Source organism: Hirundo rustica, chromosome 4, assembly GCF_015227805.2.
Source record: "Hirundo rustica isolate bHirRus1 chromosome 4, bHirRus1.pri.v3, whole genome shotgun sequence".
Lineage (NCBI taxonomy): Eukaryota > Metazoa > Chordata > Aves > Passeriformes > Hirundinidae > Hirundo > Hirundo rustica.
Window position 1 is genome coordinate 69,975,658 of NC_053453.1, and position 14,604 is coordinate 69,990,261.

Sequence of the window (14,604 nt, forward strand, 5' to 3'; positions counted from 1 at the left end):
AGTAAATAAAATCTCTAAGGTGAATAATGAAATGATCCTGAAAACAATAATAATAATAATAATAATAATAATAATAATAATAATAATAATAATCTGTAGGGCTTTCAAAAGCAGCCTGAGATGATGACCAACAGATTGTAGGCTCCACCTGTTCAGTAATTCCCAATTATAGGATTTAACACTATCTTTGGTATTTGAAGACCTAGAGAAATTCTAAAGTTGCTCCTTCTTAAATCATTAATGGAGGGCAAACACAAAATCTGGTCACATTAACCTCAATTCTGTAGGAAATGGGCTATGAACAAGGTTGGAAGTAAGACCTAGAGAAAAGGTGAGCACAGGGGCACCAAAAGAGCATCCAGCTTGGAGTCTGCTGGACACATGGGCCTCAGCACACAAGATGGAATGTTTGTGGAAAGGATGTTGTGGTGTTGCCCCAGAGTACTCCTGGTTATCTGTCAATTTAATCTAAAGGAATTGGCCATAAGTGCAAGAATGCAGTGCAACTTCTGCATCATTTCTGGGTTTTTTAGTCCTTGGGTTCTTGAAACTACCAAGAAAGTTTCTGGGAATGGTGTTTTTGTGAGGAAGACACATAAGCTGTAAGTTTAGTAATTTCTTCTCTCATTAACACAGAATTGCAACAGTTTCCTGCTCTTTCCCTTCTGTCTCCCTTCTCCTCTCTTTGAGGCCCTTCTTTGCCTTTCACAGAACCACAAAATGGTTGGGGTTGGAAGGCACCTCTGGAGTTCCTCTGGTCCAACCTCTCTTGTCACCTAGAGCAGGTTGTAGAGGATCAAATCCAGGTGAGGTTTGAATGTCTCCAGATAAGGACACCCCATGGTCTCTCTGGGCAGGCTGCCCAGTGCCCTGTCACCTTCAAAGTAAAGTTTTCCCTTTTATTCAGACATCTTCCTGTGTTTGTTTGTGCCCATTGCCCCTTTTCCTGTCTCAGAGCGCCAGCACTTTTTGACAAATGCTCTTTAGAAGCATTGATAATGTCCCCTCTGAGCCATCTCTTCTCCAGGTTCAACAGTCCCAGCCTTTCTTTATAACTCCAGACCTCTAACAGTCCCCACAGCTTTCTGCTGACTGCCTCAAGAGTTTTCTAGCCTTTCTTGTCCTGGGGAGCCCAGAAGTGGTCACAGCACTCCAGAGGTGGCCTCACCAAGGCTGAGTGAAGGAGGATAAAAGCCCCCTTGACCTCCTGGCAATGCTCTTCTCAATGCACCCCAGGATGCCACTGGCTTTTGTGGCCACAGAGACACAGTGCTGGCTCACAGACAGCCTTTTGTCCACCAGGATTCCTTGGCCGTTCTCTGGAAAGCTGCTTTCCAGCAGGTCATCCCCTGCCTGTGCTGGTGTTGGAGCTCTTCTTCCCCAGGTGCAGGGATGGTATTTGCCCCTGTGGAGCTTTGCTGGGTTCCTGTGTGCCCAGCTGTCCAGCCTGTCCAGGTTTTACTGAAAGGCAGATCAGCCATCAGGTGGATCAGCCACTCCTCCCAGCTTTGTATCATCAACAAACTGGATTCACTGGAAAAAAGGTGAAGCTCCAGAACATCTACAGTACATCAATGATATCATTGTGTGGGGGAACACAGCAATAGAAGTGTTTGAGAAAGGAGAGAAGATCACCCAGATTCTCCTGAAAGCTGGTTTTGCCATCAAGCAGAGCAAGGTCAAGGGACCTGCCCGAGAGATCCAGTTCCTGGGAGTAAAGTGGCAAGATGGACGGCGGCAGATTCCCACTGAGGTCATCAATAAGATCACCGCCATGTCCCCACCGATCAGCAAGAAGGAGACACAAGCTTTCCTAGGCGCCATAGGTTTCTGGAGGATGCACATTCCTGAGTACAGCCAGATTGTGAGCCCTCTCTACCTGGTCACCCGCAAGAAGAACGATTTCCACTGGGGCCCTGAACAGCAACAAGCCTTTGCCCAGATCAAGCAGGAGATCGCTCATGCAGTAGCCCTTGGCCCAGTGAGGACAGGACCAGAGGTGAAGAACGTGCTCTACTCAGCAGCCAGGAACAATAGCCTGTCCTGGAGCCTTTGGCAGAAGGTGCCTGGGGACACTCGGGGCCGACCACTGGGATTCTGGAGCCGAAGCTACAGAGGGTCTGAAGCCAACTACACTCCCACAGAGAAGGAAATCTTAGCCGCCTATGAAGGAGTTCAAGCTGCCTCAGAGGTGATTGGCACAGAAGCACAACTCCTGCTGGCACCCCGACTACTGGTTCTGGGGTGGATGTTTAAAGGAAAGGTTCCCTCCACCCATCACGCCACCAATGCCACATGGAGCAAATGGTCACCCGGGTCACTGATGAGTAAGTTGAACAAGACTGACCCTTGGGGACACCACAGCTTCCAACTAGACTCTGATCACAACCCTCTGAGATCTGCCATTCTACCAGTTCTCAATCCAGGAGGTTTCTCTCTTCTTTCTTGTTGATTCAGGTTGAATGTAAAGTGGCAGTCATTTGTATGTGACAACCATGCTCTCAGTCCCTCATGATAATTCCCTACACAATTTTTAATTGTTTTCATTTAGTTCAGCCATCTCCTCTCTGCCACCCTTTATGCTGTAAAATTGATTAGAAATTTCACTAGAGAAAACACAATGACATTCTGATAGTACCTTAGAAAGAAGAAAAAGTATTCTAGGCTTCTTTTACAGCTTGCATGACATTTAAATGCATATTGGATATTGTCCTTCTCGCAAACTGTGTTTTAAATTGCTGATGCTTATAACTTTCCCTTGTAGGAGGACGTTTGATTAGTCAGTAAAATGTTAGAAATGCATAAATTTCTCGAAGGTACAAAAGCCATTCAACTCCTCCTCCTCCTGCATTGTTGCAGGTGAATTTTTTCTTGAATGCAAGAGATTTTAAATCTGCTGAAGTAGACTCTTTTTGAGTATTTATGCAATATGTGTACTTGTTGTCCTTGAGAAAAACACCAGGATACGGTAAATCATTGGACACATGTAGAGTTCAAGTTTAGTCAAGGATCAGTCAACTTGTAACTACCCTTCAAATACAGCTTTGTCTATTAAAATGAATACAGCACTGGCCTTAGTTATGGTTTTGTGTTGCTTTGTTTCGTCCCTATTTTTGTACAGGCATTTTTGGGGTAGTGTAACCAGTATGAAGGATTTTTCTTCTTTTAACTCAGTGACTACATTGTTTTATAAATAGCCCCTACAGCACGGAGGAAATGGAGAAACGGCACAATTCCTTTCTAAGCTGCTCATTTTGATTTAGCACCTGCTTAAGTGTAAGCATGGTCCTACTTTGGTCCTACAGACTAAGGCAGATTTTATCAGGTTTTGTCTCTTCCTGGTGTTGAGTTTAATTAACAGTCCTGGTAAAGGGGTTTGTTTAGTTTGGGTAACTATTCACATACAGTTCATGGACTTGGAGCCAGGACAGCACAGAGGAAAGTCTCTGGGGCATTCATCTAGAGAGGCCTTGGAGGTAACCAAGCCCATTTGCACAGATGTCTAGACTTCCTCTAGAAACTTCTGAGATTTATTTCCATGTGAAACCCTAAACAGCTGAAGGAGCTGGAAACCTCTTATCTGTGATCACATCTGCTGCCATGTTACATTATGCACCACACCACGCCCATGTTGGAAAAAGGACTTAGACAATCAGGAACTAGGTTATCATGTGAAATGTGTTCAATGAGTGTCAGTAATTGGGAGCCTACTAGAAAATCAAGCTGTAGAACAGCAATGAGCCTTGAGGCTTTTTACTCTGTCGCATATATCTTTCAAAATACACTCGCAAAAGCTATAACCTATCATTGTGTCAAGCAGCTTGCACAAGAAAGGACTTTTTACATTTCAACAACATACCAAGCAGTATCCATCTTCCAGAAATTTCTAAGCTGTCAAGATTTTTATAAAATAAACTATTTCAAGCTCAACTTCCCCGAGATTAAAACAAAATCTGTTTACAGAATACAATCAGCATGACAGAATGATCAACTTGGTGCATCAAGAGTTGTTGCTAGGATGCTGTTGGATGCTGCTGGATGGATGCTAGGCACTTCGAAAATTAATAAAGCAAATAAATAAATAAATAAGAACTGACTTACAGTTTTATACCATGTGTATAGAGACATGAGACACAAATCATACATGTGGGACAATGAACAGAAATGATATGCTTGAATGCACCGAAGAAATGCTGAGATCAAAGGACAGGACTGGAAGTCAGAAAATTTTGTCCAAGCCCACAGTCTGGTCTAATGGCAGATTTAAAACTTCTGATGACTTGATTTTTTTTTTTTTTTTTTTTTAAATTTGTGAGATTAGGACAATACAAAGCATTTGGAAACACTAGTGTGCAAAATGTTATTAAAATTAATTATGGCTAGAAGGGATCCTATTTCTAGTGACATTTATGCAATGAGTCCTTCTGAAGCAATTACTGAATTACTGGCTTTGGAAAGCAGCCAGGTGAACTGCACCTGGGAAGTTAAAACTGGTTCTGATCCTGATGTTGCTCTTTATGCCTTTTTTTTTTTTTTTCCCCTTCTTTTTTTTTTTTTTTTTTTAAACATTTATAAAACTTCCAGCACTAACATAAAGGCAAGGTGAAAAGTGTAGGAATAAATTAAATGGCACAACCTGGTCCCTGATTAGGAGAAAAGGAAAAGAGAATGGCAGAACAAGGAGGATAAGCAGGTCAGACAGGCTGCCTGGCAGAGCACAGGCCTGGGAGAGAAGCAAAACATCCCGTTTTCTTCAGTTCCTTGTTGTGAACGCCTCTCACCAGCCTTGGAATGAGTTTAGTTTGGTGTGGTGTACCTGCGAACACATCAAGCATGAAGAGAAAACACATTTTTGGGGGGGGGTTGATTTGGACACAGCAGAAATCTGTGGGAAACAAAAGGTAAAAAAGGAAGGAAATCAGGTGAATAGCTAACTGTAACTTTTATTGATTAAAATAACAGGAATTAAGAAAAATAAGAATTTTTAATTTTATTTTTTTTAAACCCAGGAATTAAGAATTCCCAACACACCATAAGTACAAGCCAAAGGGATGTGTCTTTACACCATGACCAGAAAGATGAGAGTGCTACTGCCTAAGTGTTCAAGGTTTTTTCATGTACTTTTGTAAATATTTAGTATACAGAAGTTCAGCTCTCACCATTCCCAAGCAATCTAAGCACCATATCTGCTCCAACTCCCCCATTTTATGTTAAAAATACATTCACAAACAACTTATGAAAATCTAATCAGACTTGGGCAAATTCACAAGGCTCCCAAGAGTTAATAGCTGAAACCTTCTGGTAGACGTATTTATTATTCTCAGCATTCGCAAGATTGAATATCTGTTTAGACCAGTTCTTGTTAAAATTAACATTTGTAAGCTGGAGCATTCAACCTTTGATATTTTATTTCAACGAAATATCTCTTTGGCCTTAATCTATAAATAAATCTTAGTTTATCATCTACCAAACTGCTTGAGCAGAAGCAGAGGCCACTATGAATCACATGCTTGATCTGGTTGAGTGATATCATGCCTCTATGGTAATATTGACTTACAGGGCTAAATGGTGTATGAAGGTGAATGTGTTAAATCTATTTTTTCAAAGCATTTAAATTTCAAGATATCCTTACTTTCAAAGAAGAAAAGGTGAAATGGGCTAATGGAAGAAATGGGTGAAATTTTTATGGCATTTGAAATTTGATTCAGACCCCGATATTCTTTCCCCCTCAATGTTTGATAGAAAAGTCCTGTTAATGTAGAATAACATACTTACACTAGTAACATAAACACATGGACAATGGACATTCAATTTTAATGTTAAAATTAATTTTAACAGAAGGAAAATTTATTTATTGGGCTCTCACAGACAGATTCCAGGCTCCGAAGATTTTAAATACTTGGTCTGAATCAAAGTTTCAATGGAAAAGAATACTAAGAATAAAGATCCCCTGACCTGGGTCCGTTTCAGAGCTCTTCAGGGGAGAGCCCGACCATCACTCATGTTTACATAGTTCTTGTGTCTTCCTCTAATTCAATTCAGCTGTTTTTACAGAAGAACTTCTCCTTCAGTGTTTCCTGTGTGGGGAGATCGCAGGATGTGAAAGGAGGCAGGTTCTCATAGGACTATTAAGGCGAGCATCAAAATATTTCTAAAAAAGATGGGCTTTTTTTTTTTTTTCCCCGCCCTGGTTGGTACAAGCTGTGGTGTAGCCTGGGCTCTTTTATTTGTTTATGCATGTATTTTATTTTCCCCGGAAATAACTTCAAGGTAACAAGAATTCCAGCATAAAATAAGCGAGGGGGGAGGGAAATATATATATATATATATATATATGAAAGATTGTAATTGCTCTGTAGAAGGAGCGGACCAAGGTGCCGAGCAGGTGCGCGGCCTGCAGGGCCACGGCAAACAAAAGGGGAGACGCGGTGAGGAGTTCCAGGACTCAAATTAAAGACCAAGAAAAAAAAAAAAAAATCAACCGCAGCAGCTAACTCCAAGCCCGATTAGGATCAGCCGCTCGCCCGCATTCCTTGACGCCTTGGTGCTCTCCCACACCAGTCCCGGGCACATCTGGTTCTCCGCCTCCCTGGCCGCGGGGTCCAGCGGCGGGCAGGGCGATGCCGAGGGCGCAGCGGGGCGCTGAGGGGGACAGGCGGATGCTGGAGGGGACGGGCAGGTGAGGAGAGCGGGCGGGGGGCGGAGGGCAGGGCTGTGCCCGGCTCCGCCCGCTCTCCCAAGCTGCTCCGCGTTACAGCCGGGGGAGGTGGAGCCGCTTTATCGGTAGCCGAAGTGGAAATTTCCCCGTCAGTTGCCGGCTCCGCCGCGGAGGAAGCATCAGGGAGAGTCGCCTGCTCTCGTCTCCCCCGTGCCGCGCCGCGTCCCGCCCGCTGTCATGTCCAACTACATCCACGTCCCGCCTGGCTCGCCGGAGGTGCCCAAACTGGACATCACCGTCAGCGAGCGGGAGGGGCCCGGCTATCGCCAGGGCGCCCTGCAGCTCCTGCGCCGGCTGCGCCCGCACTGGAGACCCGAGGAGGTGACGCTGCAGGTACGGCGGGGTCCGCGCCGCGCTTCGCCCGGGGGATGCGGCAGCGCGGCCGCGGGGAGGGAGGGGAGAAGCGGGCAGGGAAGGGGGGAGGGCGGGCGGCCATTGTGCGGGGGAGCTGCCGCCTCGTTTCCTCCCCCTCCCTCCTTCCCCCGCTCTCCGCCGCAGCCCCCTGCGCGGAGCCCCATTTGCTGGGCGGCCCGGCTGCGGGGCGGGGCGGCATCGCCGGCTCCCGCCTTCCCTCCTTCCTTCCCGGCGCTCCTCCTCCCCACCGCCCGCTTTCGCCTTCCTCCTCCCCTGCCCTCCCCGCTGGAGCTGGCGGGAGCGGCGGGGAGAGCTCTGGAGCCGGGGGCGAGGGGGCTGAAGAGGAGAGGTTGCCGAGCGTCACCGTCGCCGTGTGGGGAGTGTTTGTAAACCGGGGGCAGGGCAGGGCACGGGCCATCGGAAGAGGCCACAACGCCGCCGAGGTCGCTGCTGCCGGTCTGAGGCGCTGCCGCCGGCGCTGGAGCCCTTGCGGGGGTGCTTCCTGTCATAAAAAAAAAAAAAAAAAAAAAAAAAAGATAAAGATCTCTTGTCCGCAGCCAGTCTGAGGTTGAGGTTGGCGGTGTCGGTGCGCCCCAGTGCCGCTAAGGCCCTTGCTCGCTGCTCCTGGCAGAAGTGCCGCTGCTCCCCGGTGTGCTCTAGGTGAGCAGTCATTCGTACTCACGGCGAGCCGTCTGCCGGAGGATTGGCTGCTTTGGTGCTTCTAGAAAATGCTTAACATGGCCCCCCCGGACTGCAAAACTCCTCAGCCAATTCGCGTGGCTCAAACAGCAGTTCAGCCTGTGCTTAGTTGAGGATTTTATGATATGCTCAGCTGTGTTATTCAGCAGTTGTTATTAGGCGGAGGTGTCTCATTTCAATGGAGCTCCTCTTCAGAGAGCTGCTGAACTAATTTGTGTAGGAAAGCTGAGCACGCTCTGAGGTAATGGCGCATAATTTGACGGAAATTTTCTGATGTCTTGAAAGACGAATGAAACTTGATGCATGCCAGTCCAGTTAGCATGAAAATAAAGCTAATGGGCTATTTTTAAATAATCTCTTGGAGGCAGTGGCCGTAAGTTATGCACAGGCCCAACATCTCGAGGTGCAATGAAAATAGCTTTACAACATGTAAAGCTAAACGAGGTTGTTAAAGTTCATAGAATATCTTGAGTTGGAAGGGGTCCATAAGCATAATCCTACTGCCAGCTCCTTGCAGGGCTACATAAAGTTATACATGTGGTGGTTTTTTTTTTTTTTTTTTGGTTCTCTGATAAGTGCAGCTCTCAGCAGAGTACTTTCCTTTCTTTTCTTCAGGATTGTTGAGAAGTGAAACCAAAACCTTACCCTGTTAAGGAGGGATGATTCTATCCTTTGGGTACAAAGTTGTGGTAGGTTTCTGCCACTCCCTTTGCAAGAAACAACATATAAATAAATTACGATGATGATGCACCAGTGGTGTGGAACAGGGACTCTCGACTGGCCACACAGAAGTGAAGTAGGAGGTTACTGTCTGTGGTTAGGGGTTTCTGTCTAAAAAAATTGCCTTGTGTTTAGTTTTAACCAAGTTACTTTAGGAACACAACTTTTCAGCTTGGTCTTTTCCTTTTGAAAAGTGGAAGAACATTCTCTTCAAATAATCTTTTATTTTTAAGCCTTTAGCTTGTGTTTGGGCTGCTGTGAGTGTGTGCCTGTGGTTTGAGACAGGTTCCAGCATCAGTGATGGCAATACGGCCAGTTTCAGATTCATGTTGTACATGCATCAGACACAGAGGTGTTGAAATGGAAGGTGGCTCATTTTGTGCAGAAGGAGTGAACAGGAGGATGCCCCTCCCTTTGGGCGTGTGCTTAGGACGGAGATGAGGATGAGACTTCTTTATTGTGTGGAAAATATTCCTGACTAATCTGAAACAGCAAAGCGGGTGAAGAACAGTGATAGGTTTAATGAACTACTGCTTCTTGTGGTGAACTCTGCCATTTGCTACCTTTGCTCTTAGTAATTCTTGGGCCAGAACAATTAGTAAGACATTGAAAGAGTCCAGAGTTTGATTTGAAAAAGTTAATGAACTTCTCTTGCAAAAACCTACTGTTCTGTGTTAATTTGTTTAGTCAGCTAGACAATTTTGAAACTGTAGTTAGTATATGTTAATGCTTAATCCTCACTTTCCCTAAGATTTATAAGTACTTATAATCAGGAATGTATTTTAACATCTAATTTTTCTTTACACTATAGCATAAAACACAAATGTAGGCTGGAAGATGAAAATAATTAAAATCTTCAGTGTTTAAATTATTCTTTTATTGCATTATTTCTCAGAAAGGCTATACCATCAGAAGCATTACCTTTTGAAATGGAAGCAGCTATACTGTAGTGTATCTCCTTTATGACAAGTTATTCTACATTGCTAGGGAGAAACAGAATTTTTCTGTCTAAACACTGATCTTCATGTACATTGTGCAGTTGTCAACTGAAAGTGTCCTGGGAACTGTAAAGAATTTGGTGCTTGATTTTTTAACTCCTGCATTTTTGAGGTTTGCTTTCTCTGCTTTTTGCAGTAGTCACTTTTGATTTTGGAATGGCTGCTTTTTTAGTAATAACAATGTTGAGTGGTTCTGGTTGGAAGGAATCTTTGGAGGTCTCTCTCCTGAACTCCTGCTGAAAAACTCACTGCTTCCTAAATCCAGAAACGGGCTGTTGTGAACATGAGAAACGGGTTTTTAAAATGTCATTTTAAAAAATGCTCTTTTAACTCAAACCAGGACTTCTGGGTTTTGTAAGCAGCCTGAACTTTGACAGTGGGCATTTCAGTTTTTATATTCTGCACGATTCTTGATGAAATACAAAAGCTGAATTGTTTAAAGAGGTAGTATTACTCCTCCTTATGTAAAAATATACAGACAGATTGGATTTTGTTGCCCACCTTATGGATTCCTTATATTTTCCTCTTTTGTGGAGATTCAGTGAAGATCAATGTTTACTTACAGTATGGGAAAATCAGTTACCATTTCAGTAGTGCTGATTCAGGATTCTTTTATCCCATGACTGTCTACCTCTTTTAAGCCTGGTGGCAAAGAAGGATTCAATGGGATAAGACACAATTTCTTCTCTGCAATGTAATATTGTAGTGCAGGAAAACCCATCAGTATTTCTTACCATTCTGAAGTAATATTTAATATTGAGAAGAGAGGCTGCCTGTTTTATTGGTGAAAAGGCTTAATACTAATAGTGTTAATTTAGACCATTTTTTGTGAAGACCATAATGATATACATAGGAAAAAATTAATGATCTAAATTCATGAGAATGTTGGGCTAGCAAACAGTGCTCCTGTCCTGGATGAAACCTGAGGAGAGGTGGAAAGAACCTGTTTTGCAAAGGGGATTAAATTTTTCATAAAGATACGCCATTAACTCCCCCTGCAAATCTTGCAAACAACTCCAAATAAGTTGGATTAATTTGCTTTTTAAATTCTTTGAAATAATCAGGCCTCGCTTGTTTTCTGGTACTGTTTTTATTTTTGTTTATTTTGTTCTTTTTCCCCTGAGATTGACATCTTTGCACTTGTCAACACTTTGCATGATTTTACTACTGCAGCCCTTCAAATTTGCGAAGCTTTGTTCCTGCAGCTATGAAATGTGAATGGGATAAACTCAGGCTTATAAAAGATTGTACTTTTGCCAGTGGAACAACCGCCCACCTACTTTTATGTTTACCAGATGAGCTTTTGTCTTTGTTTCTTTGATTTTTCATCCAGATTTGCACTCAGTAGCTTTTCTTCAGGCAGTATTTTCTGGCTGCTGATCTAATTTATTTGCTTGTGTTGATCTTGATATTCCATTTATAACAAACTTTAATTTGGTTCAGAGTTCTGAACTTGTTGGAATGGTTTTTAGTTTATTTAAACAGCCTGAGCGTGGGTTTAAAAGCATTGAAATAATTGAAAATGTGAGTCTCTGGGAAAGAAAGCAAAATAACTTTATTTTGTATCTCAGTGCTGTTACATTTTTCGAGTGAGATGTTTATTGCTCAGCTGGTTTTGGCGCATCTCCCCCCTCAGCAGTTGGGAAAGCAGTTGCCACATAAAAGAGGAAGGACTGAATCCTCAGAAGTGCTGAGACCTCCAAATGGAGAAGTGATGAGTGAGGAAAAGAATAAGAAAAGTTAAGAGTTGCGGAATGGGCTGCATTACAGATGTTTTGTGGAAAAACTAATTTGAGGTGTGCCTTGAACGCAGTGCCACAGTAAGTGGGAATTGCCAGCAGTATTGGATGTCCTTGGAGGCTGGGTTGGTTTCTCTAGTCTTTTTAAGCTTTTGATGAAGCTTTATCTCAATCCTTTGTTTCTAAAGGTTTTTTGGTGTCTGGGACAGAAACACAATTTTATGGAAGCGATATGCCATATGTGCCTGATGTAGTTCAGCTGTGCATGACAGTGGTGTGTTTATTGATGACTGGGGCTCTAATTACAGAGGATCAATATTTGCTTAGGCACAGCTTGGATGAGTCCATGTAAAGGCATATAACTTATGTTCCAGGCTGGTAACATGGGAAAGGAATAATCCAAGGCACTTAATTTCCTGTCCCTCTGCTCCTCCCTCTCCCCAGCCGTTTCATGTTGAAATCTTCCAGGTAGTGAAACAGCAAATTAATTCCTTGATTTAGAATAAAGTTTTAGGCTCCTTTCATATTAGCTACATTATTATTGTTATTTTAAAATCTGTAGCTGTTTTAATCAGTATCACAAAATTCGTAAAGCAAATTCGTCACTTTCAAAGTGTTAATCTAGTTACCTGATGTTGACTGTTTACAGGTGGAAGAATATCTTCAAAAACAAGGTGGAAAATAAGTAACTTATTCTTTTTTTTTTTTTCCTGGCATTAAAGCCCCCCTGCCCCCCCCCACCCCCCCCCCCCCCAAAAATAAAACAACCAAACAATAATAACAAAACAAAAAAAGACTGAAAACTTTCGCATACTATCATGCATTTCTCTCAAAAGCAGCTCTCAACCCGAACATGTCCAAAACAAAATCCACACCACCTTGAAGCTGAAGTGTTTATGGTTTGGTAGCCCAAAAAAACCCATGTGAAAGTTATACCAGCGCTATCAATGCTCTGACCATTGCTTCCTCCATGCTGCTGTCGTGCAGAGCACCCCAAGAGTTCATCCTCTGACCAAACTTAGAGAATAGAGCTGCAAACTTGCTTGCTTCCTGCTTCTCTTGGTATTTTTAACACCAAATGATGTTGCTTCTGATCGTCTGACCACCTGAATCATGCAGACAGTGACTTTCACCTGCTGAGTGTAATGAACTAGAGGACATGGCTGCAGAGCCTGGAGACCTTTGAATGAGGTTTCTTGTAATCCCTGCTGATCATGTGAGAATTTATCCAAGGCATTTTCCAGTAGTTGTACTTTGTCCTTCTTTTATGAATAGCTACAGAAAGAGAGCTACAATAGCTACAGAGAGAGAAATAACTAGCTTTGTTTCAAGAAATTAAGTTCTTGATCTGTATACCTGTGCATATGTCTGTGTACACTATACTTTTCCAGAAAAAAGATCCACTTAGGTTTACAATATAAAGTTGAAGCTTTGTGAGCATTAAAGAAACATGTTATTGAAGTCTTTCTGTGAATCTCAAGTTCAGTCTGGGGTTCAGCTGCAGAATCTGGGGAATTCCACTTATTTATGCTGCAACTTCACATCACCGTTCTGTTTTTATGGCACTGCAGTACAGTTTCCTGCGTTCTCTGCCTATGGACGTAATAACTCAGTCTGGAAGGGAAAAATCAACTCTTCTGAGTCATAAGTACTTTCTACTTTGCCCCGTGACACTTTTATTTCTGTCTGTTCGTTCTTGTTACATGTGATCGTAGTTTTGTTCTCAGTCGTCTCGTTCTTTTGAACATTGGGATTAGATAGAAGCTTTTCATGAAACACCTGCTTGTTATTACTTATATGCATCATATGCCCTTTCCAAGAATCTAACAACTTAATTACAGTGCTTTTAGGAAACTGTCTCAAAGATGCTTCATGTCTTGGTTGAATTTGTTCTTCCTGGGCTCCATTGGCCTGTCTTGTTTATACCAGGTGCTGCTCTCTGAGATTTGAGTAATTTAGGCTTATTTGCAGCTTTCTCACCTAAAGTCTGCATTTCATTAAACATTTTCCTTTTTTTTTTTCTAGAAAGTCTTGGATTCAAGTTAGATCTGGTTGTGGGTAGTATAAATATAATTTCCAGAAATATTTCTGAATTTAGTTTTACCTTTGTATCATTTGAAAGCATGTATTAAACTGTGATAAGTGCATATCGCAGTAATTAACTTTTTGTGCATTTACAGGTGTGTCACAACCTTGCTGCTGGAGGTTTTTTCTGTGTTGCATTGTGTTCTTAACCTCTGTTGTCTCTGTATTTTTTTTTAAATTTATTCCCAGAATTTTCTGCTTTCGTTACATTCTGTAGGTTTTTCCATCTTCTTCCATGTGGCCTTGACAGTTTACTGACTATCTTATCCACATCATCAGAGTCTGTTAACTGCTTTTAGTGCTCAACTGATGCTTTTTCTATAGAACTCCTGTTTTGCTCTGCTTCGCTTCAAGTTACGATTTGGGCAAGGCCTTCTAAGCTGGTTCTTTAAATGATAAAGGCATTCTGAATAAAAGAATAAAGTGTTCTTTTACTGGTGGTAGTAAACACTAGATGTTTTCCTTATGATGGGATATGGAAATTGTCTACTTTGAATAATGTTATTAGAAAAGTAAGTGAACCCTTCTGCCTTTTTAAGAAGCAAGAGCTAAAATGCTCCTGGGTGTAAATAATTATTTGTAGCAGCATGTTACAAATAGATGCTAATAAGTAGAGTTCCTAAATTAGCAGTTCAGGGAGTCCAATTTCCTTGTTGCAGATTTCTTTTTATTAGTGCCAATGAAACTTGTTTTGCGGGGATAATAGACCTATGACAGAAGGTGTAATGTGCCCAGCAGTTTCTGTTCAACAGCATAACATCTCAAATTCTTACTGTTTCTTTGCATCAGCGCTATTAATTTTTCTTTTTATTTCTGTTGACTTAGAGCTGTGTCTCTTTCATAGTACATTTTTTTTCCCTTAAACTATATTTCAGAAATTTTTGTTTAAGTGTAGCAGACAAGATACTTTAAAACTTGAACAGCTCAACATGAATCACTTCTGCAAAGTGCTCTTCATACTTTTAAAATGAATTAATTCTGGATTTATGTCAAAAGGTATAAGAATCAATACTTGTATATTGATTTGGCATCTTTAAGTGCTTGTGACCTGTTCTTTGCTCCTCAGTAGAAGGAAGACACATGCTCATTGAAGAAAGTCCAGCAAAGGTTCCTGAAGATTACAGAGGAACCTGGAAAATCTTTCATATTTAGCCTGGAAAAAAGGAGACTTGCAGGGATCTTAGGTGTATAAATACCTGGTGAGGGGGAATTGAAGGGAAATTTGGGCTCCTCTCAGTGCCCAGTGACAGACAAGGCAATGGGCACAAAATAAAATGTGTGAAGTTTCATC

At 42.3% G+C, this 14,604-nt stretch overlaps 1 protein-coding gene across 1 annotated transcript in view; it reads left to right on the top strand.

Annotated features, from left to right (window-relative positions):
* Positions 1-6,742: 6,742 nt before the first annotated feature.
* Positions 6,743-14,604, top strand: part of ETNK1 (ethanolamine kinase 1) — a 29,804-nt gene continuing 21,942 nt past the window's right edge. Inside the window, exon 1 of the mRNA XM_040061570.2 lies at positions 6,743-7,051. Coding sequence (XP_039917504.1) covers positions 6,896-7,051 — 156 coding nt within the window. The 5' untranslated portion in view covers positions 6,743-6,895. The remainder of the gene's footprint in view (positions 7,052-14,604) is intronic.